Raw genomic sequence first — 26,255 nt, 5'->3', positions numbered from 1 at the left:
TTAAAAATCCCATTGTGATCAACGATCTCTTTTACAAGGGAGACCTGCGGTACATTGAGTTACACATATAAAAACAAACAGAAAACAAAAAGGACATCACAACATAATTACAGGGGTATACATTAGCATCTATTTACATTTACAGGTATCCAATAATATTTCATCCAGTCGTGCTTTAAAATGATGCAGGGGAATCAAAATGCTGAGTTTCAATATTTTTTGCATAGTGTTCCAAGCCAGAGGAGCAGCGCACATAAAAGCTTTAGCACCTAAAACAGTCCTAGCACTTGGCACATGTAATAAAACACATCCTGTGATCTCAGGCAATAGCTACTTGCCACTCTCTGTGAGATCAAAGAGCAGATATAAGAAGGTAGTTTACCCAGCATGGCTTTGTAGATGAACATGTACCAATGACTGAGCCTCCGAACAGTAAGTGAAGGCAGACCTGCCTTGGCATACAGGGTACAGTGATGAGTAAGTGCTTTACAGTTAGTAACAAATCTCAGAGCACTGTGATAGGCGGCATCTAACCTTTCCAGGCAATGGGCAGGTGCATTCATGTAGATCAAATCACCATAGTCTAGCACAGGTAAAAAGGTCACAGTGACTAGCCTTTTCCTGGCTTCAAAAGAGAAACAGGACTTGTTTCTGAAAAAGAAACCTAATCTAACCCTCAGCTTTTTAAGCAGATTAGTGACGTGAAGTTTAAAAGTAAGACAATCATCAAGCCAGATACCAAGGTATTTATAATAGCTAACCACTTGGAGTACTTGTCCTTGCATAGTCACAATATCCAAAGCAGTCTCTGGAGTCTTTTTAGCTTTAGAAAAGAGCATTACCTTGGTTTTCTCAACATTTAAAAGAAGCTTTACCTCTTTCAAAGAGCGAATTTAGCCTTTGGGACATCAGGTCTCTGCATGAAGCCCATCCTTAGGCAAATTCACAAAATGTTTAAAAGGTTAAAACAGTATTCATGCTTTTCATGAACTCACAGTCATTGCTTGTCAATTTCTGGCCCCTTTTCTGAACGTTTTTATAATATACTAACAGAAAATAAATTACAGTTATAATATTGTTCTGCTCTGCTCACAGATCCAGGACATCAGTGTGGAGACGGGGGACAACAAGGAGAGAAAGTCAGCTAAAGAAGCCCTGCTGCTTTGGTGCCAAATGAAAACTGCTGGGTGAGAAGAGGGAGAGAGAGAACTCAATGACACAAATGAAATTAAACTCTTAACATGTTAAAGACATATTTGACCATTTATGCTTTACTTGGTTCTACTGTATTGGCCACTGACTTGTGCTGTGTTGAGTTAATGATTGATGACTTCTGCTCTGGCCTCTGCAGATACCCCAATGTCAACATCCACAACTTCACAACCAGCTGGAGAGACGGTCTGGCGTTCAGTGCCATCGTGCACAAACACAGGTCATTGACTTCTTCCTGTACTCAATGTTATCGGCTCCTACAGTAAAACTGGCCCCTGTTAGGCAGACACTTATATATAATTAATAACAACAGGTCCTTTGTTTAAAGTGTGGATTTCAGATACTCATCCTGGAAATCAAAAAGGTGTCCGGTATCTCCCCCCCCATCTTTTATCTCCCCTAGCCTAATGCACCTGTCGCAGAAGCATCACACTTCTCAGGGGTGTTTTTATCCCCTTTTCCATTTAGGTCTCCTCATACTCCTCCCATCATTCAATACGTCTGCAGTATGGCTTAAAGGCTGAAGATAAAATAGGGTGTAAGATGACCTAGATCACAGAAATAATAACCCACTTATTTCCAAAAAGGAGCCATGTTTGATTACTCACTTGCACACCCTGCTGTTCAATACATTGAATGTCTGAGGTGATACTTGAACCATGAGTGCAAACATTGCTTTCGTTAGAGTTACTGAACCATGAGCTCTTCATGTAAATCTTGACGCTGCCATTTACATGATCAGGCTCCTTTGCAAACTACACAAGAGGCAACAAAGCAAACATTTACAATATGCAAAGAGTTTTTTCCCTTACATTGTTAAAGTAACTGTAAGACAATTCCTTAAAGGGGACCTATCATGCAAAATGCACTTTTTGATGTCTTTTATACATAAATATGTGTCCCCGGTGTGTCAGGGAACTCACGCAGCATCAGAAAATAAAACCCTCTCTCTTTTCCTCCGTACCCAAATCTCTAAAAACGGGGGTACAACAGAGTTGATCCAGATTTGCGTCCGATATGACGTAATTTCGGAAATGTGGACCCACGGCCCTATCAGAAACGTTGCTATCAGAAACAATGCCCCACTGTTTTGGACGTAACATGGTCGGTGTTTACATTAGCATCGCTAACACTCAGAGCTAACCTGTACTGCACAGAGCATGTGTGTGAAGAAGCAGGAAATAAAAAGGAACTCACCTTGTGGTATAACCGGCAAGAGAGAAAGCCTTTGAGCTCCATACTGTTTCAGAAATAATCCTTGATAATCCATGATATGGCGTTTTATCACCGCAGTATTTAGTTTAGACAGTAGCTGCCGGGTCCCGCATGAGCTCAGCCCCCTCCTTTTTTTTAATCAATCTTTTTATTTTTTAAAGCTTTATACACAAAATCAGCACTTTTGAAACAGGAAGTGAAATAGAGGGATATGAGGCATGGCTAGAATGATCTGTTTGATATTTTGAGCAAAACACTTCATTGACATGTTTTTTATATATTTGTATATATCTGAGACCTATGCTGTTGCCTAAAAATAGCATGATAGGTGCACTTTAAGTTTATTGAATTAAGAACATGCTGGAGAGCCAGAGGTTCCATGATTATTGTACAAATCAAACTTTTGGATTTTGTGCTCATTCCCATATTTTGAGAACAACAGTTCTTGATTATTATTCAATGAAGTTTAATTATATATAAGCTCCCAAACTAATTTTACACCCCTCTAATTCCTAAGAAGGCCCAAAATGAAAACATGGCTCAGGCAACAATAAGCAATACTTGGCAGAAGCATCTCGCCTAATCCACAAATAAAAAGCCTGTTTGCATGCATGTGACTATTCTTTCATCTAATGCTTTATCTAATGCACCCTGGTCTTTAAACAAACACATGTATTGGAGTTGAGTGCACATGGTATTTTGTCTTTATTAATAAAATGACTGAGAAATATTGCAAATGGCTTGCACCCTACTTTACAATCTGTTAATATTAAAACCATAAATGTTCCCTGGTCATTGCAGACCTGACGTGATTGAGTTTGACAACCTGAAGAGGTCCAATGCTCACTACAATCTCCAGAATGCTTTCAATGTGGCTGAGAAGGATTTGGGACTCACTAAGCTGCTGGACCCAGAAGGTGAGTGGGTGAAGCCTCGACAAAAACATGAAGCATTTCTATCACAAGTCACACTGACGACACTGTCCACACAGACACTAAACTGGGGCCTGTTGCCTGAACAGATTGATGGCTGTTCAGGATTAATGGAATTAATTATAGCTTAGACAACACAGCATCACATGTCAGCTACACTGACATCACAAATGGTGTTTCCATTTTAGCACCTAATCAACTTATTAAAACTTGACATTTAAAAGGTGAAGTGATGAAGTCATATGTCATTCAGCAATTACATTGTGATTTGCAGATTAGTTTTAAAGCAGAGCCTGCTGTGTGAAGTACCATATCATGCTACACCTTATTTTTCGCTGATAAAAAAGGAACACTTTAAAAAATCTGGTATTTGTCATTAATTTCACATTTAACAAAAAATATCATAGTTTATGTTCTTTCACTTGCAAATGGATCATACTAGGGCTGTGCAATTAATCGTATTTTAATCTCGATTACGATTTTGGCTTGCAACGATTACGAAAACAACGTAATCGAAATAAAACGATTATTCTTTTTTTTTTTTTCAATAAATGGATGTTTTCAAAGTAAATGGATAATCGTTTTTAATAATCGTGATATCAATTATTGACCAAAATAATCGTGACTATGATTTTTGCCATAATCGCACAGCCCTAGATCATACTATCTTTTTTATTTTCAGATGTTAATGTTGATCAGCCAGATGAAAAGTCCATCATTACCTATGTGGCGACCTACTACCATTACTTCTCCAAGATGAAAGCCCTGGCAGTGGAAGGCAAACGTGTTGGAAAGGTTTGCTTTGTTCTGTGTGTATCAGAATCAGAATCAGAATACCTTTATTAGTCCCACGGAGGGGAAATTTGCGTAGTTACAGCAGGAAAAAGAGCCACAGACAGCTTAATGTTACATATGTTAAATATGTGACATGCATTTAAAAAAAAGTACTAAGTTATGATATAATAAAAAATATATAATAAAAAGTTACATAATTTAAAAAAAATACACATCCTGTAACAGTTCTTAGGATTTAGCAGCCAGGTATATATTACACAGTTATTAACGGCATCTATATATATATTGCACATCTAGCACATATTGCACATAGGTGGTTGGTATTTAACAGCAGCAAGTTACACAAAATACAAAATACACACCTTGTACAGTAACAGTTCTAAGGATTTAGCAGCCAGGTATATATTACACAGTTATTAACGGCATTTATATATTGCACATATTGCACATAGTTTGTTAGTATTTAGCAGCAAGGGGTGATATAGTCTGTGTTGTGGTGTGTGTGGGGGGGGGGGGGGGGGTCAACTAGGGGCTGTGCTGGTTGTATAGTCTGACCGCTGCAGGAAGGAAAGACCTGCGGTATCTCTCCGTGAGACAGCGTATGCATGTTTAAAAACAGTGGGTACATGTACAGTTCATGGGAAGATGCCCACCAGTTGCCTTGATTCACAGATCCCTCTCTGTTGCAGGTACTGGACTATGCTATTGAGGCTGACCAGCTGGTAGACAAGTATGAGTCCCTTGCCTCAGAGCTGCTGCAGTGGATTGAGCAGACCATAGGGACGCTGAACGATCGGCAGCTAGCTAACTCACTGAATGCTGTGCAGAACCAGCTCCAGGCGTTCAACTCATACCGGACTGTGGAGAAACCCCCCAAGTGAGTAACAGAAGGCTGGGTTAACATAAACACAATGAATGACAATCTGCTTGTTATCCAATATAATCCAAAGTGTGTTGTTCCAAAATGTTAAACCAAGGTGTCTGTCTCCCCAGATTTACAGAGAAAGGGAACTTGGAGGTTCTCCTTTTTACCATTCGGAGCAAGATGAGAGCCAACAATCAGAAAGTGTACATGCCAAGAGAGGGCAAACTCATCTCTGACATCAATAAGGTACGGGTTGCTGTATAACGTGTTACAAATGGTTTTCCCTCTAGAAATATGAAACTCATGTTTAATAATGTCATCAAATCAACACAAGCATGCTTCTGGGGAAATTGTTAAAGGTCCCATGTCATGCTTTTCTGGTTATTACGCGTCCCCTTGTGTGTTATGAAGTTTTTTTTATGCATGTAAACGGTCTGCAGAGTCACAAACCCTCAAAGTACACCCTGTAGCGAGTAAATCTCTAACACTGAAAATACCTGTCTATGCTGCCCCAGAACGCCTCGTTGGAGATTTTCTTTTTCCATTGTTTACTTCTTGGGTATAGTGACGTACATTTAGTGATGTAACGTAACGTCCGTGGAGCCTTTACGTTTGGACCAATCTGCGGACTTCCTCACACACACACACACACTCGGCGGGACGTTGCGAGGCTCGCTGCTGCGAGGAGCGGGACACTGTGAGCTGGCTCACTGGTGTGGGGTCGGCGAGACACCGCGGAACTCAGCCTGAGCACACACACAAACTCCCAGCCAGGCTGCGGGTGTGTGTGTGTGTGTGTGTGTGTGTGTTCGGGCTGGGTTTCGCTGTGTCTCGCTGTCTCGTAGACGGCCACTGGGCTCACAGGGAGGGGGGGGGCAGGAGCTCTAACAAGCCGTTTAGGACAGAGAGTGAATACACATACTATACAGAGATGCTGTATGAGAAACCAATGTGAGTTTGGAAAATTGCACAATGTAAATCTATTTTAGTATACCTCAACAATGGAATTATGATCAGTAGAAATGGCCATGACATGGGACCTTTAATGTTCGACTGAATGTTTTCATCATTAACATCTAAAAACTGGGTTTTACAAATTGGCCTCATCGTGTATGCAGTATATGTTTCCTAGTTGCAGGATGTAACCAACTTTTTCTATTTACATGTGGCAGGCATGGGAGCGATTGGAAAAAGCAGAACACGAACGAGAGCTGGCTCTGAGGAATGAGTTGATTCGCCAGGAGAAGCTGGAGATGCTCGCTGCACGTTTTGACCGCAAAGCAGCTATGCGGGAGACGTGGCTGAGTGAGAACCAGAGGCTGGTGTCTCAGGTAGACAAACTAGATTTGATTCAATCAACAAAAACACAAATATATGGCTGCAGATACTTTCTTATTTCTGTCTGAATACATTGAATAGTTTTAATGTGATAAGCTCACTCATCTCTCTCACTAGGATAACTTTGGGACTGACTTGGGAGCCGTGGAAGCTGCCACCCGTAAACACGAAGCCATCGAGACAGACATCGGGGCTTATTGGGAACGCGTGGCTGCTGTGGAGTCCGTTGCCAAAGAGCTGGAAGCAGAGAGATACCATGATGTGCGGCGTGTGACTGCGAGAAGGGATAACGTGCTCCGACTCTGGGAATACCTGAAAGAGCTTCTGGCCGCACGTAGAGAGCGGCTGAATGCCCATCGTGACCTCCAGAGACTGTTTGAAGAGATGCGCTTCATTATGGACTGGATGGCAGACATGAAGGTACTGACCCCCTGCTGTGCATTTCTTCTTTCTGTTGGCTTTGTTTTTAATCAACAAAAAGGAATGTTCTAATCCTCTCAATGAAGTGAGTTGTTGTTCACATATGGCAGCTTTAGTGTCTGCGCAAATCAGTGCACCATTAACGGCAGTAATTAGCTTTACTGAAGTTGGCTAGACTTCAACCACTAGGAGTGTGTCTTTTTCTCCTTGCATGGTTACATTTTGGTCAAAATGTGTGTGTTTATCAATAATTATTACATGGCTTAGTTGAATACTCGATTCTGATTGGTCAATTCAGAACACGTGACACGTTGTTAATCCAGTAGTACAGACCGCTGTCAAGCACTTATTGACCGTTGTTAAGGACGCTCACATCTGCACAAAGAAGTTCGGTCGATTTAACTGTATGCCGTTTTCGAACTGACAAGACAAGAGCGACAAGAAAACAGCGGAGAAGTAACGGGGCAGAAACTCTCCTTTTTACGCAGCGGTCCAGACATAAACATCAAACGGCAAAACATATTCAGTTGCGAGTTACTTTGGCATTAGGGCAGGGATATCTACTGTAGATACTTTCCAAGGTTTGACATAATGAATTGTGCTACTTTTAAAGTAAGCAACGATGTTTTCAAATCTGTAATCAAAAAGCTCCGCCTTCCTGCCGTTGCTACGTATTTCAAACGGTAACAACGGACTATTTTTCTTAGCGGATGCATGTCAATTTAAATCAATACATACAACTATTTTTTAAATCAATAAAAACATTTTCTAAATCCATAAAAGCATTTCAATTCATATTGGGAGTCATGTCGTTACTTTGTTGAGAATGTGGCCTTGTAATAAGCGGGATAATGTGCAGCGACTTGGTCATTATGGGGAAAAGAACACCCTTCATGCTGTCGGGTGTTCTTCTTTTTCCCATAATGACCGCCTCGCTGCACATTATCCCTTACTTGTTTTAAAATTGTGAACATCCATATATAAGGCATCTGTTTAAAATACTAACATGCTTGCCTCTCAACACCTTTAACCAAATATAGCTTATATCTTATTTGGTACTCTTATCATTACTAACTAACAAAGAAGTGTTTTAATTTAATGAGGAAGAATTGGATGGATGGATTCATTGCTTCTGTAATTTTCAGTGGTTACTAGAATGTTGTTAATGTCTTGGTTTGTAATCAGCCATTACTATATAATGAGAATGCTTGTAGAGAGAATATGATGTATTTTTTTAACTGTGGCTTTAGCACAGTGTGGTGTAGTGATATAATGGTGTTCTGCTCTAATGGCTCAGATAGAGGAATTCTCTCAGCTGTGGTTTGAGAACCAAGGCTCAGGCTCCCTGTGTGTTCAGGTTAATGGTCTGAGGATGCAGCTTGCTGAAATTCTATCCGCTGTTATAATAGTTTTTTTGGTCGTTTAGATTATCACCAAGTACAAGACGTATCTCAATGAATGGTCATGGTGTTTGAGGAGACACCTCCATTCCTGGTGCTGCTTTGTTGGAGGATTAAAGGTCCCATGTCATGCTTTTCCGGTTATTACCCGTCCCTTTGTGTGTTATGTAGTTTTTTATGCATGTAAACGGTCTGCAGAGTCACTAACCCTCAAAGTACACCCTGTAGCGAGTAAAACTCTAACACAGAAAATACCTGTCTATGCTGCCCCAGAACGTCTCGTTGGAGATTTATCTTTTTCCATTGTTTACTTCTTGGGTATAGTGACGTATTTGGGTATAGTGACGTAAAGTAACGACTTCCTCTCACACACACACACTCGGCGGGACGTTGCGAGGCTCGCTGCTGCGAGGAGCGGGACAGTGTGAGCTGGCTCACTGGTGTGGGGTCGGTGAGACAGCGAGACACCGCGGAACTCAGCCTGAGCACACACACAAACTCCCAGCCAGGCTGTGTGTGTGTGTGTTTCGGGCTGGGTTTAGCTGTGTCTCGCTGTCTCGCAGACGGCCACTGGGCTCACAGGGAGCTCCAACAAGCCGTTTAGGACAGAGAGTGAATACACATACTATACAGAGATGCTGTATGAGAAACCAATGTGAGTTTGGAAAATTGCACAATATAAATCTATTTTAGTATACCTCAACAATGGAATAATGATCAGTAGAAATGGCCATGTCATGGGACCTTTAAATGTTTTGCTTTTAAAGATGAAATGACTAAATATTCCTTTCTTCTGTGTTCTTTTTCAGGGTCGTCTGCAGTCTCAGGACAGCGGCAAACATTTGCATGATGTTTTAGACCTCCTGCAGAAACACACTCTGGTAGAAACGGACATATCCGCTCAGGCAGAGAGGATCAAGGTGGTCCAGGGATCTGCACAGCGCTTCACTTCCTATGAACAGGGTGAGTCCTTAAACAGGTTTTTAACATATTCCCTGTGCAGAACGTGCAGCATAAGTCTTACCTATTTGGGCGCAATTTCATTACTCTCCTTTTTCAAATGCCAGCCTACAAACCGTGTGAGCCGGGACTAGTTAGTGAGAAGGTCGACCAGCTGGGTCAAGCCTATGAAGAACTCGGTCAGCTTGCTGCAAACCGCAAAGTTTGCCTGGAGGAGTCGCGCCGTCTGTGGCAGTTTCTGTGGGATATTGGAGAGGAGGCAGCCTGGATCAGAGAGCAGGAGCAGATCCTGGCGAGTGGGGACTGTGGCCGTGACCTCGCCTCTGCCCTTCACCTGCTCAGCAAACATGAAGCCTTCACGGATGAGATGGCAGCCCGTTATGGTCCCCTGAGTAACAGCATCGCTGCCGGAGAAGCTTTGGTTGAGGAGGGACACTTTGGAGCCCCAGAGGTCACCGAGAGGATTCAAGACATCCGTGCACAGTGGGCACATCTGGAGGAGGTGCGTGGTTATCACAGTTCTCTATACATAATAAAGCTATTCCAAATATGCGTTTGTAATCTTTTCACTTTATCTACTCCCTAGACAACCAAGCTTAGAGAGCAGAGCCTCGAGGAAGCTGTGGCCCTGCAGCAGTTTCAAACAGATGCTAATGACATGGAGGTATGGATCATGGAGACACTTAGACAGGTGTCCAGTCAGGAGGTGGGCCACGATGAGTTCTCCACCACAACCATTGCCCGCAAGCAGAGGGAGATCGAGGAGGAGATCCAGAGTCACCGCCCCGGCATCGACTCCCTGCATGAGCAGGTCCAAGCAATGCCAGAGGCCTATCTAACAATCCCTCAGGTATGTGTGCTTTGTTTTTCATACTTCTTCAGTGATGACATGCTGCTTGTAGTACTAAATTATTGTTTGTGGCTGATTGTAGGTGGAGGGTCGCCTTCCTGCTATTGAGCAGCGCTTTGAAGAACTGGAGTCTCTGTCAGTAGCTCGCCGCCAGGCTCTGGAAGGCGCCCTGGCCCTCTACCGCATGTTCAGTGAAGCTGGTGCCTGCCAGCTGTGGGTGGAGGAGAAGGAGCAGTGGTTACACAGCATGGAGATCCCCACCAAACTAGAGGACTTAGAGGTGGTGCAGCAGAGGTCAGTCATGGGGTAAAAGAGGGGAAGAATGCTAATAGAGTGCCACAGTGACGCGTCCTAAAACCCGGAAGTAAGTTAGCATTTTACCACTTCCGGTTCCTTCGTCAAAAAGCAATGCAGTTTCTCCATAGGATTTTGGAAAATAGCTGGAACTAAGGTCTGTGGTTGACACACATTTAAGAGACGGATCACGTTTTGTTCTACGACATTAAATACATCAGCAGTGACCCCACTGGTGATTTCTGAAGAGTTAACGTGTCTGAAAAACGATGGTTGTTAACAAGTGGCTGAATAGGACTACAGAAGTTGTCGAGGCCGTTGTACATCATTACACCGAACACGTAAACACTCCCGCTAAGTTTGTTTTTCCCCGTGTTCTGCTTGAAAGCAAGTACCTGCCTCCTGCAAACTGTTAAAACAAACGCTTCAACTTGTACAATTTAGAATCTGTATTTTTGAATATGGATCTTAAGTTGGCGTGACGTTGAAGCAGCGACCCTGCTGTAGTTCGTTTATAGCATAACGTTAGCATTTTGCTTCTGGCGACTAGATTTATGATTAGAAAATGATAAAAGTAGGGTAGGCATGTGGAGATTATCCGGCTGAACAAAACGTGATCCGTCTCTTAAATGTGTGTCGACCACAGACCTTATTTCCAGCTATTTTCCAAAATCCTATGGAGAAATTGCATTGCTTTTTTGTCGAAGGAACCGGAAGAAGTTTACTTCCGGGTTTTAGGACGCGTCACTCTATAAAGAAAATATTACATTTATAAGAAACAGGCTGAGTTCTTATCCCTAGGAAATGTGTGAAATAATAACTCAGAACACATAATAATAATTTCCTTTGTGAAATCAAACACATAAGTTAGTGTTATGACATTGCAAAGAAAATGTTAATTGACAAAATTCTATAACCATTTAAACACACATTTGGTAGCTCTAATTTATTCCTAAAAGTATACAAAATGTCCCTGTTCCCTCTCACAAGAAGTTGTAATATCTATAATAGTGTATTCACAGGGCTGACAAAAAAAATCCATTTAAAAAGCTGCAGCTGATTCAGAACGCCGCTGCACGTGTCCTCACTGAGTGGATCACATCAGTCCGGTTCTGAGATCTTTACATTGGCTTCCAGTCGGTCAAATAATTGATTTTAAAGTACTATTGCTATTTTTTAAAACATTACATGGTTTAGGACCAAAGTATATTGTTGATCTCCTACATAATTACGAACCATCAAGGTGCCTCAGGTCTTCTGGGACGGGTCTGCTATCGGTTCCGAGAGTAAAAACAAAACATGGAGAGGCAGCGTTTAGCTATTATGCTCCCACAATCTGGAACAAACTGCCCAAATCCTGCACGTCTGCAGAAACTCTTACTATTTTTAAATCGAGACTGAAAACATATCTCTTTGCCGCTTTTAATTGAGCTGCTCATATTCGCACTGCAGTATGCCATTTAAACATGTATTGTATACCTGTTGTGTTTATTTTATTATCTTTGCTTTTTAATGCCTGTTGTAAAATGCCATTATATAATGTGTTTTTACTGTATTTATTCCTAAAAAGTCTTTTAATTTGTTTTGTAAAGCACTTTGAATTGTCGCGTGCTGAAAAGTGCTATATAAATAAACTTGCCTTGCCTTACTAAAATGTAACGTCTAAATTAGATTAGGTTTTCAGAATGATTGAATTGATGCTTGGCTTATATTTATGGCTGCAGATTTGAGACACTGGAGCCTGAGATGAACAACCTAGGCACTCGTGTCACTGATGTGAACCAGGTGGCCGAGCAGCTGCTGAGCTCCGAAAACTGCAAAAAAGACCAAATCAACCAGACACGAGACCAACTGCACGACAGGTCAGAGCCAACATATTAGGCCTCATTAATCCACTCCTTTCACTTACATATAATTGTACTGAATGAGCTCTAGTTAGCATTTGAATCCTAAATCATACATCTGGTGTCGTCCGTAGATGGAACGAGTTTGAAAAATTGGCTGACCAGAAGAAAGTTGCCCTGGAGTCGGCTCTGAACATCCAGAACTACCACTTGGAGTGTAACGAGATCCAGACATGGATGAAGGAAAAGACCAAAGTGATTGAATCCACCCAGAGCCTGGGCAACGACCTGGCTGGAGTGATGGCACTGCAACGCAAACTCACCGGCATGGAGAGGGACCTGGAGGCCATTCAGGTATGGAGAGGTTGCATGCTGTGACTTATTGGTGAGGGAACAGAAATGATCAGATAACAGACTTTATTACAGCTTTATGACGAGGTATGTTGTCCTCATCATAAAATAAATTTCATTAGTATAGTGCAGGGGTGTCAAACTCAAATACACATACAACATTTTAAAATCGGTACTAGTCGAGGGCCGGACTGGTTCAATGTTTATTGCAAAACGTATTGAAATGAACTTATTGCACATATTAAACCTGGAACTAACAAAGCTTAAATGATTGCCTATAAAAACAACATTAAACATTAAATAATCAGTTGCATTCATTTCTTATGGCTCTATCCGCAGCTTTTCCGGAGTCATTTCTTATGATTACATTTTTCCACAGGCCAACAACAGCTTCAAAAAAACTATTCCCCTCAAAGAACAAACCAAACATGCCCTGTTGTCCCTGAAAGAAAGTGCAGAAGGAAACATCCATTGAAACTCAGGTTGCTGCTCTGTGATGCTAGTTCAAGCCAGATACTTGGCATCTCATCTTGGGTGCAAGTTCATCAATGATTGGGGTCAGGCTCTGAGCTGAGCAAATCCTCAGGATTGAGTGAAGGTGTGCGTGCAATATACCGGCGGGCCAGATCTAATAGTAATTAGAAATTATCCTGCGGGCCGAAATTAAATCCACCAAGGGCCTTGAGTTTGACAAATGTGGTATAGTGCTTTAAAAGGTGAATTCTTACAGATTAAATGAATCTATCATGAGTAGTAGTCAACAAAGAATGAAAAAATGGAAGTGAGGATGAGATCTGAGGTGTTAGGTGGGGGGAAATCATCTTAAAATCTGTGTTTAATATTTCTTTCATGTCCTTTCTATCTATCTCTCTCTCAATCTATCAATCTATCAATCTATCTATCTATTTCAGGGCAAATTAGATGACATGAAAATTGAAGCTGAAAAGCTGGCCGAGGAACATCCAGATCAGGCCGGAGAGATCCAAGGGCACCTGGCAGGGATTCAAGAGGTGTGGGAGGAGCTGAACGCCACCATGAAGCGGCGCGAGGAGTCGCTGGGCGAAGCCAGCAAGCTGCAGGGCTTCCTTAGGGATCTGGATGACTTCCAGTCCTGGCTGTCCCGCACCCAGACAGCCGTGGCCTCAGAGGACATCCCCACCTCTGTGACGGAGGCTGAGAGTTTGCTAACCCAGCACGAGAATATTAAGAACGAGGTGGATAACTATAAGGAAGACTACGAGAAGATGAGGGATGTCGGTGAGGAGGTCACCCGAGGTCAGACAGATGCCCAGTACATGTTCCTGGCCCAGAGGCTCCAGGCTCTGGACACTGGATGGCATGAGCTGCGTCGTATGTGGGAGAACCGTCACAGCGTTTTGGCCCAAGCCTTTGACTTCCAGACGTTCTTGAGAGACGCAAAGCAGGCGGAGGCTTTCCTCAACAGCCAGGTGAGAAAATACATACAATGAAATGCTGTGCCACAAAACTTTATTGAAATAAAAACAGGGTGTCCGCGGGGTCTTAAAAAGTATTAAAAGTTGATAAATCAATTTAGCGAAATGTAAGGCTATTAAAAAGTATTAAACGGCATTTTCCAAGGCATTACATTTTGTAGCTTGTTTTCAATAAGTATATAAATTGTCCAAAGAGGTTGTACTCTACAGTTTGCCTGAATGTAATCATTGCGTAGGTGTGTAGTGTGATTCTGTGTAGTTTATTTATGGCATCCCGTTGGATTTGACGTCATCTGAACAGGACATCGCGCGCTCACTGCTTGATAGCGCGCAGGCCCGTTTACGCCGGTTGTTAAACAACATCGTTATGGGGAAATGCAAGTTTGCGTCCAAATGGTTGGAAGATAAGGAGGAAGGACAATCAAGACTGTATATAGTCAATGTGAGGTAAAGTGTGTTGCCAATGTAACCGGTTAGAACTCGAAGTGGCGATGAGGTCTTAAAATGTATGGGAAGGGTCTTAAAAAAGGTCTTAAAAGGTATTACATTTGACTTCAGGATTCCTACATATACCCTGAAAAATCATGTTTCAATTTTTTTTAAACAACATTGTTCTCCTCTGTGTGTGTGTGTAGGAGTATGTGCTGTCCCACACAGAGATGCCTACCAGTCTTCAGGGAGCAGAGGAGGCCATTAAGAAGCATGAGGACTTCCTCACCACCACAGAGGCCAGTGAGGAAAAGATACATGGTGTGGGGGAGGCTGGACGTCGCCTCATTAATGACAGTAATGCAAACTCTGATAAGATCCAGGAAAAAGTGGATTCAATCCAGGAAAGGTTAGAGCAAAACCAAGTCTTTTTGTATTTCTTTTGAATGTCATGTTTGAAGAGTAGTTTGTTAAGCTTTCCCCTTATTTCCTCCAGGCATCTTAAGAATAAGGAGAATGCTAATGAATTGCTGACAAAGCTTAAGGATAACCGTGAACTGCAGCACTTCCTACAGGATGGACAGGAGGTAAACAAAAAAACACTGTTATGAATAAATATGTGATGTGATAATTGTGACCCGCTCTATCGAAATCAGTCGGAAGTCGCAACGGCTCATCTCAAAATAAACGTGGATTTGCGTAAAAAAAATAGTTTTTCAGGGGTTCGGGTGTTTTGTTTGATTTTAAATAAACAAAGCCTTGGCTTTCAGAATATGAAACATTTATTTGCAAAATCACACGATAAATACATGTTTGAAGCTTGTAAAGGGAAGAAGACAGCTCTCACTCGCACCCTGCTGTTCCGCAGCGCCGCTCCCCCTCCCTCCGGCTGACATTATGAATGCAAGGCGTATAGTAATCATAGATAACACGGCAGGGTCCGTTACAGTTTGTTTTCATCTGATTTCAATTAAACAAAGTCTTGGCTTTCAGAATATTAAACTTGTTTCGGCAAATTCAGATGATAAATACAGCTTTGAAGCTTGTAACGGCATAATTACAAGCGGAGAACGGAGTAACTTGACGTCACAGCAGGCATAACAACAGCCGGTGTTTCTCGTGAGTGTTTTCCCCGGGAAACAAACACAATATACACAAATGCAAAAATATACAAACACACACAAGTATACACACACACACACACACACACACACACACACACACACACACACACACACACACACTCGCGAGCTTCCCCCAGACCAGCAATCCAAAATATTTTCCCTCCGGACTATTTTGATAATTTGCTAATAATCAATCAGATCGATGGATTCCAGAGAAGAGGAAACTTTGAAGGCCTTTTTCTCAAAATGATGACTCGGTGACAGTCATTATATAATGTGACATATTTTGCTTAATATTTTGAGTACAACAACTATCCTGATATCATTTGAAAGCTGGGAAGGCTCCTCTTTCCAACAGTGTATACAACTCAAAATGTGTCTTCGGGTCAATGCGACTGATTTCGATGGAGCAGGTCACAATTGTGAAAATTAGCTAGTATTGCCGCTTTTTCAATCACAAGAAAACTAACTATAGAGTTTGTTTCTATTGTTTGTTTTTATTTCAATTGTTATGCTATTCTCTTGTTTGTAGCTCACATTGTGGATCAATGAGAAGATGCTGACGGCACAGGATATGTCTTATGATGAGGCCAGAAATCTTCACAGCAAGTGGCAGAAACATCAGGCCTTCATGGCTGAGCTGGCCTCAAACAAAGACTGGCTGGACAAAATTGATAAGGTGTGGACATTTTTATATTCATTGTCATCAAGTGTAATGTCATTTAACACTAGAACCGCCAGAGGTCGCTGTATACCTAAAACCGCCAACGGGTCAAATTTACCCGCTATTGATTTTCAAGGTACAATGTTCTTTTATTTATCATGTAGAACAGTGAGTTTTGATCGCACAGGGATGACACTTATATCAATAGAATCTGTGGGCTCTCAGCTTTTCATGTGATATAGTTTGTGCAGATAGCATGAAGTATAAAATATCACTACCAGTGCTGATTTAAACGCTTGGTGTTAGACTTGTGTTTTGTTTAGGTACAAATCTCTCTCTCTATCTATCTATCTATCTATCTATCTATCTATCTATCTATCTATCTATCTATCTATCTATCTATCACTATCTATCTGTCTATCTCTCTCTATCTATATCTGTCTATCTATCTATCTATCTATCTATCTATCTATCTATCTATCTATCTATCTATCTATCTATCTATCTATCTATCTATCTATAACTATCTATCTATAACTATCTATCTATAACTATCTATCTGTCTATCTCTCTCTATCTATATCTGTCTATCTATCTATCTATCTATCTATCTATCTATCTATCTATCTATCTATCTATCTATCTATCTATCTATCTATCTATCTATCTATCTATCTATCTATCTATCTATCTATCTATCTATCTATCTATCTATCTATCTATCTATCTATCTATCTATCTATCTATCTATCTATCTATCTATCTACTGTACATAACACACTTTCAGGAAAAGTCACGGACTGGGAGACTTTAATATTTGATTGAAAAAAAGTTACATACAATCAAAAAACAGCTGCGGGTAAAATTGACCCGTTAGCGGTTCTAGTGTTAAAAAGCACTTGGAAATCTATTCATCTGCGCGTTGATCAGTAGGCTGATCCTCAAGGCTAGATAGCATATCAATAATATATTATATATCAAAGCAAAACTGACGCTAATTCAAACTTGTTCTTGTTTTGTGCCTCCAACAGGAAGGTCAGGCGCTGGTGGCAGAGAAGCCGGAGCTGAAGCCTGTTGTTCAGCAGACCCTGGAGGACCTCCAGCGGCAGTGGGAGGAGCTTGAGGCCACCACCCGCACCAAGGCCCAGTGCCTGTTCGATGCTAACCGGGCAGAGCTCTTCACACAGAGCTGCTCTTCTCTGGACGTCTGGCTGAAAAACCTTGAGGGTCAGCTGCATAGCGACGACTACGGCAAAGATTTGACTAGTGTCAACATCCTGCTCCAGAAGCACCAGGTAGACTGAACTGCTAGCAAAGCTCAATGTATGCCATCTATAACAATGTGCAATGAAACCTGGCCAAACCCTTAACATGGAGATTGCCAAATGTCATATCTTCTTGTCTAACATTGTTTTACTTTCCCCCGTGTAGATGCTGGAGAACCAGATGGAGGTCAGAGAGAAGGAGGTTCAGTCCATCCAGTCTCAGGCTCTGGCTCTGTCCCAGGAGGACGCTGGCCTCACTGAGGTAGACGGACAGCAAAAGCATGTCACTGACAACTTCTCCAACCTTCAGGACCCTCTCCAACTGAGGAGACAGCGGCTGCTCGCCTCCAAAGAAGCACATCAGTTCAACAGAGATCTGGAAGATGAAATTGTGAGTCTGATTACCTGACTGAATGCATCAATTAAATATAGAAGTTTGGAGAAAATAAGTGTTTGTATTGCATCCTGTTTGGACCGATTGTTATATTAATTTGTCTGTTTTTCTCTCAGCTATGGGTGAAAGAGAGGATGCCCCTGGCAGACTCCACAGACCATGGGAAAGACCTGCCCACTGTACAGCTGCTCATAAAGAAGAACCAGGTACACTGATACTTGCTTTTTTTTGTATTACTTTGTCAAAAGAAAAGTAAACGCTTAACCCTTAGATGCACGAGTGACTGGACCCTACACTCTTCCATAAGTGGGTCAAAAAGGACCCGTATTAGAATAATATGTGTTTTTATGCCATTTTTGTCATTTTGGTTAATAAAAATCACTTGTATAATATTTAGTATTATATTTTGGTTCACACTAGAAATATTTTATATTTAATTTTTAACTATTTATAATTTTAGACATTTTTTTTACATTTTGAAAAAAAACGTTTGGAGCATATTGATGCAAAGATCTCTGCTATTCTGAGACCCTCACAGTATTCCAGTCCCTTTTCAAAACTCATCTCTTCTCCTCTTGTCTACTCGTAGCCCACCCCCCATCAATCCATGCCGGTTGATCAAGTTTGATAGTCCTATACCCCCCACCCCATCCTTCCCTTATATTGTAAAGCGATTTTGAGTCCTTGAAAAGCCCTATAAAAATATAATGTATTATTATTATTATTATTATTATACTGACAGGTATCAGATCTTGCTGTGTAAAATAATCTTCCTGAGAGGTGTCACCTTTGATGTAGTCTGTGTGGTCTACAGTGAATGTATTCCTGACCGCCACAGGTGATAAGAATCAAAGGTTCCCATAGGATCCCATAGAAAATCATTTTTGACCCACTTATGTAAGCTTGGGGTAGAAATACAAAAACTACAATTTCTTAAAATGTATACAATTTAAATAAAAAATTTGAGTGGCATGATATCCAAAACATGTTTTTTGAGGAATAGCTGGAATATGAAATGATAAAGAAATGTAATTACAAAGATACTTCAAGAAAACCACCTCACCGGGTCAAAAAAGACCCACTTATGCATCTAAGGGTTAAGAAAAATGACTCGCCCTTCTTCTCTGTTTCTGAATCAGACACTGCAGAAGGAGATCCAGGGTCACCAGCCGCGTATTGATGAAATCCAGAGACGAGGCCAGACTCAGAGCCAGGTGGACGGTGAGAGGCAGTCGGCCCTTGAGGAGCGCCTGGTTGAGCTGGGGGAACTCTGGGATCAGCTGAAGGCCGAGACAGACAAGCGCCATGATCGTCTAATAGAGGCCAACCGCGCCCAGCAGTTCTATGCTGATGCGGCGGAGGCAGAGGCCTGGATGGGAGAACAGGAGCTGCACATGATGTCAGAGGAAAAGGCCAAGGTAAGATGGGGAAAATAAAAGTGACGCTCTTTCACAACCTTATGTCTGGAGAAAATGTGATCATTTCCTATTGGTTTCCCAGGATGAGCAAATAGCGCTAGTGATGGTCAAGAAGCACCAGACCCTGGAACAGGCCCTTGAGGACTACGCCCAAACAATCCACCAGCTGGCCAACAGCAGCCGCCTTATGGTCACCAGTGAACACCCAGAGAGGTGAGAGAGCGCAAATAGATATGAATGTTGGAATGACAGCGTGTCACAAAGATGTACAAACACTGATCTGTCTTGCTGTCTTTCTTCATTTACGCAGTGAGAGGATCACCCTACGGCAAGCACAAGTGGACAAACTGTATGCAGGGTTGAAAGACCTCGCTGAGGAGCGTCGCGGGCGTCTTCAGGAGAGGCTGCGGCTGACCCAGCTGAAGCGGGAGGTGGATGACCTGGAGCAGTGGATTGCTGAGAGGGAGGTGGTAGCTGGCTCCCACGAACTAGGACAGGACTATGAGCATGTCACAGTGAGTGTTTTATCTCCATCACATACTTTAGAGACACTGATGCTCAGGGAAATTTAGCGGAATTAATTGCGCCCTGATTTTTCTCCTGGCAGATGCTGAGGGACAAGTTCCGGGAGTTTGCTCGTGACACCAGCACCATCGGCCAGGAGCGAGTAGATGGAGTCAACGAGCTGGCAGACGACCTGATTGAGTCGGGTCACCCTGAGAACGCCAGCGTGGCCGAGTGGAAGGACGGGTTGAACGAGGCCTGGGCCGACCTGCTGGAGCTGATCGACACACGCACACAGATGTTAGCAGCCTCCTACGAGCTGCACCGCTTCCACCAGGACGCCATGGAGGTGCTCGAACGTGTGAAGGAGAAGAAGGAGGGTCTGCCTTCTGACCTCGGCCGGGATCTGAACACCGTTCAGCATCTACACAGGCAGCACAACACGTTCGAAAATGACATCCAGGCCCTCAGCGGACAGGTCAGAAACCTGTTTGTAAAGAGATCTCATGTGAGACTCCAAGAGAGACACGTTAATAGAAAGCTCAATGTCCTCTGTTCCTCTTTGACCTTGTAGGTGAACCAGGTGCAAGATGACGCTGCACGCCTACAGAAGGCTTACGCTGGAGAGAAAGCTGATGACATTAACAGGAGTGAGAGTGCTGTGTCTATTGCCTGGGAGGCTCTGCTGAAGGCCGGTCAGGCCCGCAGGCTCCTCCTGCTGGACACTGTGGAGAAGTTCCGCTTCTTCAACATGGTGCGAGACCTCATGCTCTGGATGGACGGCGTCAACCTGCAGATAGACGCTCATGACAGCCCCAGGTGAATGTTATTTCATGCTTCATTTACCAGATACTGTGATGAATGCTGTTAGAAATGCTCCAAGCTCCATTTTCTTGGCTGATTCTTTTATGACAAATAAACATTTAACTGTATTTTAATAATAAAACATTGACTATTAAAAAAACCTGGACAAAATCCAACTGAAAATGAATTGCAATATATTTAAGCAATAGCTCACGACAGGCCGTGGTATATGGCCATTATATCACAGTTAAGGGGCGTGGTTCGGCCCGACGTGAAGCATGCAGTTTGCTTTTCAGCCAAACTGTATACAGATAAATCGACCGGACTTCTTTCTGCAGATGTGAGCGTCCTTAACAACGGTCAATAAGTCCTTGCTGCACATTATCCCTTACATGTTTCCATCTTAAGCTTTGTTAGTTAGTTAGTTTCGTAACGGACGTAATGTAACAGTTGTAACGGTTGTAGCTTTTCTCAGACGCGGAGGGATACTGACTTGTTGTGAAAAGTAACTACAATTCTACCCGTGATATACGCTCATTATATCACGGCTAAGAACCAATCAGATTGCTTGATTTGACTTGTCCGTTTTATAATGCACTTCATCTGGCATGTTTTACTATCATCGAAGAAACAAGTGCAACCGGTCTAACAACACAGTACTTCCAAATGTTTTGTAATGCTTTGTACGGTTGACGTAGGGGTTAATGACGCTCGCTTCATGTCATCCAAAACACTCCGGGAGCTGGTAACACAAAGTGGAGAGAAACATTGTTCATATCATCATACCACCAACATTGCAACGATACAAAGCAGGTTGAAAAGAGTCAAAGTTTTCCTTTGAAGTTGTTCCTTTATGGCTCACTTCATGATGGGGTTGATCAATCAGTGCATCTCTAAATGCTGTATTATGACAAATATGTTTAGATGTCATCTCCTTCTCCTTTCTTTTGTCGTAGGGACGTGTCCTCTGCAGGGCTGGTCATTGCCAATCATCAGGATATCAAGTCAGAGATTGAGACCAGGGCTGACAGCTTCACCGCCTGCGTTGATTTGGGAAAATCTCTCATCAACAATAATCACTATGCATCTGATGAGGTACTGTGCAGCGGGACATTCTCAATGTAATCTGCAGTCATTTTAATGCATATTCAGAATAAACCACTCTAAGGGAAATGGGAACACACTTAGTGTTTCATTTTGGGGTGATTACTTAATGTTTTCATGATTCCTTTCCTGACTGTAATTTCTTTGATTTATAGATCCGGGAGAAACTGGCTCAACTGCAAGAAAAGAGAGAAAGGATCAACAGAAACTGGCAAGACAAGATGGACCATTTACAAATTGGTATGCATCCTTAAGATGTTTTATAGTCTGTAAAAGGGCACATTCAATGTAATAGTGCCATTGCAAAAAAAACATGAGGGACACTTGAGATTGCTACAAGGTAAAGGTAGCAGATAAAATACAAACAGTTGTGTCTTTTTATGTTATGTTACAAATATTACCAAGATAGATTGTTGCTGCAGATGTGACATTTCCGCCGTCAAGACTTCGAGTTACACACTACGTGGTATTCTACAAGTCATGTGTGCAAGCACCTTTTTTATTGGTACTACCGGTAATTGCACTATTGCCAAGGTAGAGCCAGGACTCTTTCTGTGTAGTTTATCCCTGAAATGATGACTAGCAGATCAATGCAAATAAGATGGATTATTGTCCCTTCTTCCTAGCAGCGTATTTTGCTATAGAGAGGCGAAGTCCCTCCCCTTCCGGTGGACCTCCATGGGACCTTATTTCAGAAAAATTATGTATTGAAGTCAATGGCGAGAGAAAAGTTATCTTTCGATCCCGTTTGAATTGTGCCACGAATTACACATATGATGTTTGTCAATTTAAAAGATAATTTTGCAAGTAAAAAAAATACAAATGTGTCGTAAAACTGTGAAGTAACACTTTTCTTGTATGAAACCACTCAATGAACTACATCTCTGGTCTCGCACAACAACACACGTCACCAAGTTGGCCGTCACTACTGTCTTGCCAAACAAGGGATTGACTACCCTCACTATCACCACAATGAAACGCGTCCAGAAGAATGTCATGCAAAGCTGCCTGCCTTGCTTCGATTCTCCCTGAACTGCCTGATCTTTTGAATGTTCAATGTTAACCATTTGTGCAGATAGCATGAAGTAGAAAAGATTGCCGATGCTAATGTAGTGTTAGCGTTAGCATGTCTCCCCCGGGGGCATCCGGGCTTAAACGGTGTATTATAGAATGATCACACCGGTTATGACATCCTTTACGGAGATACGTTTTCTCTCTCCATCGACTACAATACATAATTTTTCCAAAATAAGGTCCCATGGGTCGGAAGTAGATGGGCGTGACTTCGCCTCTCTATACCTCTAATATTAGAAAATGGTGTAACACTACTTTATCGTTTGAAAAGGTTTTTCATTATTACATTTTGTGCCTGGCACCAATGCAGGGATCTTCCTGAAGTACATGAAGCATGTGTGTTGTCCCCTAAAGATATTGTTGGTCTGAAAGGTCCCTATTGTGTACGCAACTCACTACTAATAGATGCTGGTAAACTGTATTTCTTAGCGTCTCATTATTTGTTTTTGTTTTCACTCTGTCTTTCACTCCCCTTATCCCATCTCAGTGCTGGAGGTGTTGCAGTTTGGTCGCGATGCCTATGTGGCAGAGTCATGGCTGGCAGGGCAAGAACCTCTGGTGCGAGCAGCAGAGCTGGGCTCTAACGTGGACGAGGTCGAGAGCCTCATAAAGCGCCATGAGGCCTTCGAGAAACTCGCTACAGCCTGGGAAGACCGCTTTGTGCTGCTGGAGAAACTCACCACGGTAAAAACCCTATTAATCTAGGCATTGATCTTACCTCACTCCTTAAATGTTAAGTTTAGATCAAATCCTGACTTCCAGGGTTATGAGTAATTAGGTATATTAGTAAACTGTTGTGAAAATAAGCATACAGTAATATGAATAACGATAACAAAAACACAAGTAATATAATATTGCCTGGTTTAAAAAATGAATAAAACTGACTGTAAATACATTTTGTTTTCCAGCTCGAGGAGCATGAGGTTCAGAGGAGGCGAGAGGAGGAGGAGCGAGCGCGGCGACCCCCTACACCCCCCCCTGCAGAAGTGGCACAAACTGAGGCAGAAAGTCAAGCACATGATTCTGCAGCCAGGTAACCAGAGGACAGCTCCGGTAGAGCAGAACAGGGTTTGTTTGTACTTCTTTTAACAGAAATGTCTTTATTAACATGCTCTCCCTTCCTCTCAAACGCAGAACCAGTCTGGACCAGACCACACTCAATCAGACGGTGTCGGTGAATGGAGTGCACAGCGACAACGACACCTCACAGGTTAGTGTTGGTGTCCAGATACTGTTCTGTGGTGTTACCTAACGGCGTACATTTTCTTTACCAGGTTTCTAATCTAACTGTTAGTGGTCGCCATGTAATTACATTCCTTCATATTCTACATTATTACACGTGTATAAGGATCATATTCACTCCTTCACTCAATCTGTGTTAGGAACATTGTGTGAAATGCTATGAGATAGATGAGAGTAACACCTGCGTCACCTCCGGGCAAAAATTACGGCTCCGCCCAAAACAAAGCTGTCATTTGAATGGCGGTCAATGCAAATTCTGAAGTTTTTGCCAATCCGATCAGAAATGTAAGAAAACCGTGGATTTTTGGATCTTCTAAGAGCCCGATTACGATGGCCAGACAGGCAAACAATTACATTAAATTATTGGAAATCGACGATCGGGCTCGATATATGGTTAAATATAGCAGTTGGCGATCGATGTCCATAGATGAGAGTAACATCTACGTCACTTTACGGCCCCGCCCACTTTTGGGGGAAACCAACGCTGTCATTTGAATGGTCGATCAAGCCTGAAGCCACAGAGCTATTCTTTTACTGTCCTTTTTTCTTAGAGGAAGTACAGAAACACTGAACTCTGGATTTGTTTTAATGTTTGAGGTGCAATAAACGACACAGCAGCTTGTTGGCATGATACAACTATTATTTTCCGCCTCGCTCATGAGAGTAACAGCTGGCGAAATTACAGCCTCGCCTACTGATTTTAATTTAACCATATATCGAGCCCGATCGTCGATTTCAAATGATTTAATGTAATTGTTTGCCTGACTGGCCGTCGTAATCGGGCTCTTTGAAGATCCAAAAATCCACGGTTTTCTTACATTTCTGATCGGATTGGCAAAAACTTCAGAATTTGTATTGACCGCCATTCAAATGACAGCGTTGTTTTCCCCCAAAAGTGGGCGGGGCCGTAATTTTTGCCCAGAAGTGACGTAGGTGTTACTCTCATCTATGTCTACATTGATTCATATTACATTACTGACAAAAACACTGCAACATTTTGAGTCCTGTGAGTATCTCATAAATATAAATACATAGTGTTACTGTATGTCTTTGTCTGTTCTACTCAACAGTGTTGTTTCCATACATTTTCCCTGCTCATGTAAGGATTTTAATTGCTTTTATCCAATTAAAAGGAACAACTTTAGATTATTCCAGTAGCCTTTAAATGCAGTTGAATAAATGTTCATCGAAGCACAATACCTAGAAAGAATATATATTGACCAATATTTTTAATTTTAGTGACAAGCAGCTACATTTTGCTAATAGGTATTTGTTGATGTTTCTAGTGTAGAAGCATTTTTTTTAAAAGAATCAGTGCCACTCGGATGAAGGAACTCACACACCACTTCAGGAGTCCTGATTCAATGTACAGGACACCTTTTGAGGAGGGGGTTAGCTGGGTAGGATAACGAAGACACCTGGGCATGTTACACAAACCTATTAAAGTCTACACTGGCAGATGAAAATAAGCACCTTGTGGAAAGTAAAGTCACAAGATTAATAAGGGAGCAATATCTGTATTATGACTTTCATCTAATTTATGGTTAGTCCACACAGTTGTTGACGACTTATTTTAGAAGCCAATCAACATGCTGATGTTACCCACCCAGAACAAGACATCTTAACAATGTTCTCATTGCGTTTTTATCAGCAGTCATTATCGCAATCGTTGTCAGTGGGACAGAAAACTCAGCCTAAACGTGTGTGTAAGCCAAAGCAGCCGGAGCGTGTGAGTACCAAGCCGTGGTCAGCTGTGTAGCCCCCCCCCCCCACTCAGCTCCTGGTCAACTGCAGTGCCTCTTCTGTTGAGAAGCCATCGCTCTCTGTCACAGATGCAAAAACCATTGCTTTTTTTATTCATGTTTCATCAGCGAGTCCCATTGCAGTCTAACGGCATGACGCAGATTCATGAGCAGTTTGTTCTCATGGATCAGTCGGCTGCTGTTCATGTGCTCATTCTGACCAGGACAAGAGTGGCTTTAGATGTGAAGCCCGGAGTTGTAAACGTGGTGATATATGTAGCTGATTTATATGTAGTTTGTTTAAGTCTTCCCCTATATGTGTGCACTTCCTGTGGTGAGTGTGAAAGTCCTTTTGGTGAAGTAATGTGTAGAAAAAAATGCTATTTTAGGAAAAACAACTATAACAAAGTATCCTTAGCTGATAGCACAGTACTTATCAATTAAAATGGCATTTTACTGTCTGTGGCTTTTTGTGCAGGACTTTAGGCTTTAGAGAGTTGAACTGTGGTTGAAAGTGTTCATGTAATTTGTGTCTGAGTTTCATTTCCAGGTGCTTAATGG

At 42.1% G+C, this 26,255-nt stretch overlaps 1 protein-coding gene across 3 annotated transcripts in view; it reads left to right on the top strand.

Moving 5' to 3' along the window:
• The window catches only part of LOC117490648 (spectrin beta chain, non-erythrocytic 1), a 47,643-nt gene that overhangs the window by 15,048 nt on the left and 6,340 nt on the right, over positions 1-26,255 (top strand). For all 3 annotated transcript variants that reach the window (XM_034140414.1, XM_034140412.1, XM_034140413.1), the window contains 31 exons: positions 1,096-1,187; positions 1,352-1,432; positions 3,229-3,344; positions 4,042-4,154; positions 4,844-5,031; positions 5,148-5,265; positions 6,192-6,350; positions 6,475-6,777; positions 8,987-9,140; positions 9,245-9,639; positions 9,724-9,987; positions 10,070-10,281; positions 12,006-12,143; positions 12,260-12,479; positions 13,388-13,924; positions 14,566-14,768; positions 14,856-14,946; positions 16,016-16,162; positions 17,179-17,442; positions 17,579-17,803; positions 17,923-18,012; positions 18,946-19,224; positions 19,307-19,437; positions 19,535-19,739; positions 19,832-20,206; positions 20,303-20,547; positions 21,489-21,627; positions 21,792-21,876; positions 23,198-23,394; positions 23,619-23,743; positions 23,845-23,920. In XM_034140414.1, coding sequence (XP_033996305.1) covers positions 1,096-1,187; positions 1,352-1,432; positions 3,229-3,344; positions 4,042-4,154; positions 4,844-5,031; positions 5,148-5,265; positions 6,192-6,350; positions 6,475-6,777; positions 8,987-9,140; positions 9,245-9,639; positions 9,724-9,987; positions 10,070-10,281; positions 12,006-12,143; positions 12,260-12,479; positions 13,388-13,924; positions 14,566-14,768; positions 14,856-14,946; positions 16,016-16,162; positions 17,179-17,442; positions 17,579-17,803; positions 17,923-18,012; positions 18,946-19,224; positions 19,307-19,437; positions 19,535-19,739; positions 19,832-20,206; positions 20,303-20,547; positions 21,489-21,627; positions 21,792-21,876; positions 23,198-23,394; positions 23,619-23,743; positions 23,845-23,920 — 5,967 coding nt within the window. The remainder of the gene's footprint in view (positions 1-1,095; positions 1,188-1,351; positions 1,433-3,228; positions 3,345-4,041; positions 4,155-4,843; positions 5,032-5,147; positions 5,266-6,191; positions 6,351-6,474; positions 6,778-8,986; positions 9,141-9,244; positions 9,640-9,723; positions 9,988-10,069; positions 10,282-12,005; positions 12,144-12,259; positions 12,480-13,387; positions 13,925-14,565; positions 14,769-14,855; positions 14,947-16,015; positions 16,163-17,178; positions 17,443-17,578; positions 17,804-17,922; positions 18,013-18,945; positions 19,225-19,306; positions 19,438-19,534; positions 19,740-19,831; positions 20,207-20,302; positions 20,548-21,488; positions 21,628-21,791; positions 21,877-23,197; positions 23,395-23,618; positions 23,744-23,844; positions 23,921-26,255) is intronic.

Source organism: Trematomus bernacchii, unplaced genomic scaffold, assembly GCF_902827165.1.
Source record: "Trematomus bernacchii unplaced genomic scaffold, fTreBer1.1, whole genome shotgun sequence".
Classification (NCBI taxonomy): Eukaryota; Metazoa; Chordata; class Actinopteri; order Perciformes; family Nototheniidae; genus Trematomus; species Trematomus bernacchii.
This window is presented reverse-complemented; position numbering and strand designations above follow the sequence as displayed.